A 4837-nucleotide genomic window follows, 5' to 3' on the forward strand; every position below is an offset into this window, starting at 1 on the left:
ATTTGACCCGAGGGATACGAGAGGATCCCGAAAGTGAAGACAATACAAGGGTTAAAGGTCCCATGACATGAAAATTTCACTTTAAGGTTTTTAAATTAAATTAATATGCATTCCCCCAGCCTGCATATTGTCCCCCAGTGGCTAGAAATCTCAGCAATTTCCTAAAACATCTGGGGAACGTAGCAAACGTTATTTAAACCGGAGGTAATTGGGCATTTTGCTGGGGACTACTTTCAGCTGCAGATTGATAGACATTTGATTCTCTGTTTAGTATTTAAAACCGCAGTGCTACAGTTCGTTGTTCATTGTGTACCATAAAAAAGATTGATGATTTTCTCGTCCACAGCGGGTGGATCTCAGCTTTGACCGGCCTGAATCGCAGCATCCCAGTGGGCATTATAATGATCCTCATCGCTGCTCTCTTTACCTTCCTGGCTGCCATGTCCCTCATCATGTTCAAAAAGGTAGACGCCCAGGAGACCTAGAGGAGGGTGAAGTAGCCTCTCTAATGATGTCTGCTCAGTTTTAACGCATCTCTTCTTGCCCTTGTCCTCCCTGTAAGGTCCACGCCATGTACCGTACCACCGATGCCAGCTTTGAGAAGGCCCAGCAGGAGTTCGCCACCGGCGTCATGGCCAACAAGACGGTCCAGACGGCCGCTGCTACTGCCGCTTCCAGGGCTGCACAGGGAGGCTTCAAGGAGCAGATCTGATTGGCCTAGAGAGCTCGCTCCTCTCTCCGTCCAACCCGTACCGTCCCCTATTCGTCCTCCTCTGCTCACACCCAGCTTCCGCTCGAGCCAACTGCCCTATTTGAACGCACGGCGAGTCCCCCAGCCTTCTGACAATATCGCAGTGGTCCATGTGAGGGCAACACGGTTGGCCCCCAAGTCCCCCAGGATCTGTAATCTCAGTCCGAGTGAGACAACAACCACCTACTCTGGGAACCCTCACCCACGCTGCACTCCTACCACTCAACCAGTGTGCTCAACTTGATTTTGCGTGTGTGTGTCCGTGTCCAACTAAATGAATGTTTGTGTGCCTTTTTGTCTGTCCTCTGTGGAGAGATTCTATTGTAGCTGAAACCATGTCCGACTTTCTAACATCACCTGGGCATTTCCCACTACCAGTTCTGTGCTCCCCAGCAATATTAACTTCCTGTGTCTTTGATTTACCAGCCTAATCACTACTTCATATTTTTACATTAATTTATTATCGGACCAGCAGAAGTCATATAGTTCTCTCGAGTTGTCAGTTAATGCACACGCAGCAGCCCTCTCCGATTTGTTTTGCTGTTTTTCCATGAGTACATAACTCAACACTGCTGCCCCCCGGTGGAGTGATCGTGTATTGTTAAAGATGAATGCTGTGCATTCCAATTTACTGCCTTGTCTTCTAATTTCTGCTTTCCCTCAGATATTGGTTTCTAGAAAGTGCGTAGTAGTTATTTCCTAAAAGTGATGTATCACACACTCATCCCTGTGTAGGGCTAAGGATGTTTTTTTGCCAAGGAAACATTCAAATTGTTCCTGCAATTGCAAAGATATTCAATTTACAACGATGCACCACTGGAAACCAAATCTCAACAAACACTAAATGGATTGCTTTGAAACTTTGTACAGACGTTCATGCTCCCCAGAGGATACATCCTGCTGACTTTTACTGTAGCAACACCGTGAGGTTCACATTCCTAGATTTTGTGAACTATCTCCACAACCATGAGATGGATTGTCATCCACGTCTCACTCACGATGAATTGTAGTCCGTTTAATCACTTGAATTTTCAACATCATTTCTAAATTTAATTTAATTTGTTAATAATTTGGTTTATGAGCAAATTCCTGTAAAACATTCCATCAGATGTACTTTGTGTTTAGTGCTAATTTTTCCAATGTCACTATGCTAACACGCTAAACTAAGATGGGGAACATGGTAAACATTCTAAGTGCTAAACATCGGCTTGTTAGCATTGTCTTCGAGCGCATGTTAGCATGCTGATGTTAGCATTTATCTCTAAGCACCGCTAGCATTGCTGTAGAGTCTTGTTGCTTAAAAAAGACATTAGACATCAAAATAATTCATTAATTGTCCAAACAATTGCTCCAGTAGACTTATCAACCTTAGCAACACCCACCTGTCCCGCTTAAAAGCAGTGTTTGATCCTCAAAAGATGTTTTTTTTATTATTATTTTTAAGTGAACCGTCACTTTAAAGTTTGTATTTATCTGTTTGAAATCTTTTTTCCTATAATGGCCTACATATCCATTGTGAAATTCAACCCAGTTGCACTTTAAGTCTTTGTCTGCACTTTGTAATCCGTGCAAATGGAAGGACGTTTATAACATCGGCCTCTCGCCTTCCTGCTCATTAGTGTCCGTCCTTACTTCATACATGTATCGTGCACCAGCTGAGTTCAGCATAGATTTCACATGAAGCCTACCTTTCCGTGTCATTTCCTCCGACATAAATTAGTTAATGACACTATATCAACATGCAAGTAATGAGATCCACACTTCCTTATACACAGCTGCATGTTCATACAGTTTGATTGAAGAGGAAAGTGCAACTCGTCTCCAGCTTTTCTTGTGTTCCCGGAGACTTACCTCAGTTTTACTCAGGATGTACTCTTCACTTGCATGACGATCAGTTAAAGAATGATATGGGATTGTATGAAATACGACATCAACTGGCCCCTGTTTTTAAATACGTGTGCTGTGAAACAATAAATTGCAATAACAAAAAAAAAATGATTTCAAAAGATGATTAAAAAAAAAAAGTAAAGTGGGGCTGTAATGTGGATGTAATGTTCTGATAAATGCTTGCATATTCATAATTTCACAATTGTGGATAGACTCCAGCAATCAAATCTGAAGATAAGAGTCAAATCTCGTTCAGTCTCTTTAATTTCAAGCATGTGGTCATTCAAAATGGTTTTTTATCTACTTTATGTTGCTTTAGCGGGAGCTACAAAGCCATTTCCTCTGTTTGTCTTTTGTCTGTTGTGTCTTATGCTTAAGCCAGTTAAGCCTTTGTGTGTATTTGATGCGAATGAGTGTGAATAGAGGGGATTCGGCCTTTAAGTCTTAAATCTGTGTGCAGGGAAGAGTCTGGCTGTGGGCTTGGTATCCTTCTTGACTTCCTGGAGATTTCTTTTTCTTTTTTCTTTTTTTTTTTAGGTTTCATGCAACATGCCCTTTTTTGCTCTCTCTCTCTTTTTTTTTAATCTCTCACTGACTCAATTTGAATCAGTTCACACATTTCTGTACAAAGCAAAATGAGATTCAAAATGAGTGGCACTTCCAGTATTTTGCTGTTATGTTTGACCTAAAAAAACGATACATGAGAAATGCGAGAAAGACATTAGATTGCAATGCAATGTGAATTGTGTGATGTGCTGTAGACGGGCTGCGTGAAGTTGTGCTTCATAATCAACATGGTGTGTGGTAGTAACACTGACGATTAAATTAATTCATAAGCATCTCTAAGAATGCAATCTTGATTATATAATTGAATAGAAACAATATGGGATGTTTGTATATTTTGTTCAATTTGCAGATGGACGGCCATTTGATCTAAATTGATGTAAATTTAAGATGCACTCTTGTTTGAGCTTCAGTCGCATGTTGAGTAGTTGAGTTTTGTATATTTATGGATTATGGTATTAACACTGAATAAAATTGATCTTCTCTATGAGCTTCATGGTTTCCATTTTGTATAAAGTAAAATTTGTACTGTATGTGTGGAACAAATATCTCTCTTTCTCTCTCTGTCTCTATGTATATACGTATATAAGTGCACTAGTGTATCAAGTTTATACACACTCTATAGAGTTTACGTGGGCTTGCACCAGCAGCCAAAAACCAGATGAGGTCAGTAGTTCTCAAAGAAGAGATTTAATTCACTTCACTACTAACGTGTTGCAGATTTATGCTACTAAGTGTAGGCATATAGTCAGTTCCCATTTCTAGAATCAACACCAGAAAATTTCTATGACTTTACACAGCTGTCAAATTTTCAAAGGATAAATGTCACCATGTCACCAGGTGATGATGGGGCCTTAAAACTAACCACTAAAACATCCAGGATGTCACATATGGATATGTTATTAAGTAGTGACTGTCTGCTCAAACCTAAGCCAAAACAACTTTAGGTTTTAATATGTAAATGTTGTGTTTACAGGTTCTTCCGCTGCCCACAACAAAATGACCAAAAATCAGTGAATACTGCTTTCATGTGAACATTGTTGGGTAGTGGCAGTCAAAGTAGTAACAGCAGTTTAGCTACTATTACTAAAAGTAGTACCAATATTACTACAAGTATTTCTAAAAGTCATGGTATTCTATTACTGAGTCGCTCTCTCATTCTTTTGTTTTCTCTTTGTTGATCTTGCCCCAGTATCAGCCATTACTAGTAAATGAAATTAAAAAATCACTAAGGAAAAGTCTCCGCCTGCTTCTTTCTAACTGGCTGTCTGGGAAAATGCATTAAAAAAAAAGTCTCTTCTGGTTTGCGTGCTGTATGTCAGTTTGTCTGATTTGGCGTGGTTAGGACAGGCATTAAGAATAACTATAAAATAATAGCCAATCTTTTTGCTGACGGTCTTAATTGCTTAAGTAAGCCTTATAAAGCAAGGTTGCCCAATTTAGGGCCCGCGGGCCAAGCTGCTCATGCTCTCTTTGTTTTGGCCTGCCATGGGTGTGGCATGCCCATGCTTATTCTCCTCTTATTTTAAAGTGCCCGTATATATATTAATTATATATTATTATAATATTATTTGGGATGTTATTTTGTGTCTCTGGTGCTTCCACACACATACAAACTTGGAAAAAAAACTATCC

General features: G+C 39.9%; 1 protein-coding gene and 1 long non-coding RNA gene across 4 annotated transcripts in view; both read left to right on the forward strand.

Annotated features, from left to right (window-relative positions):
- LOC116704076 (secretory carrier-associated membrane protein 1) overlaps positions 1 to 3692 on the forward strand; it is a 14010-nt gene extending 10318 nt beyond the window's left edge. For all 3 annotated transcript variants that reach the window (XM_032539278.1, XM_032539280.1, XM_032539279.1), the window contains 2 exons: positions 347 to 464; positions 563 to 3692. In XM_032539278.1, the coding sequence (XP_032395169.1) occupies positions 347 to 464; positions 563 to 712 (268 nt within the window). In that variant the 3' untranslated portion in view covers positions 713 to 3692. The remainder of the gene's footprint in view (positions 1 to 346; positions 465 to 562) is intronic.
- Positions 3693 to 4688: 996 nt separating this feature from the next.
- LOC116704566 (uncharacterized) overlaps positions 4689 to 4837 on the forward strand; it is a 749-nt gene continuing 600 nt past the window's right edge. Inside the window, exon 1 of the long non-coding RNA XR_004335717.1 lies at positions 4689 to 4732. This is a non-coding gene — a long non-coding RNA (uncharacterized LOC116704566). The remainder of the gene's footprint in view (positions 4733 to 4837) is intronic.

This window comes from Etheostoma spectabile, chromosome 16, assembly GCF_008692095.1.
Source record: "Etheostoma spectabile isolate EspeVRDwgs_2016 chromosome 16, UIUC_Espe_1.0, whole genome shotgun sequence".
Classification (NCBI taxonomy): domain Eukaryota; kingdom Metazoa; phylum Chordata; class Actinopteri; order Perciformes; family Percidae; genus Etheostoma; species Etheostoma spectabile.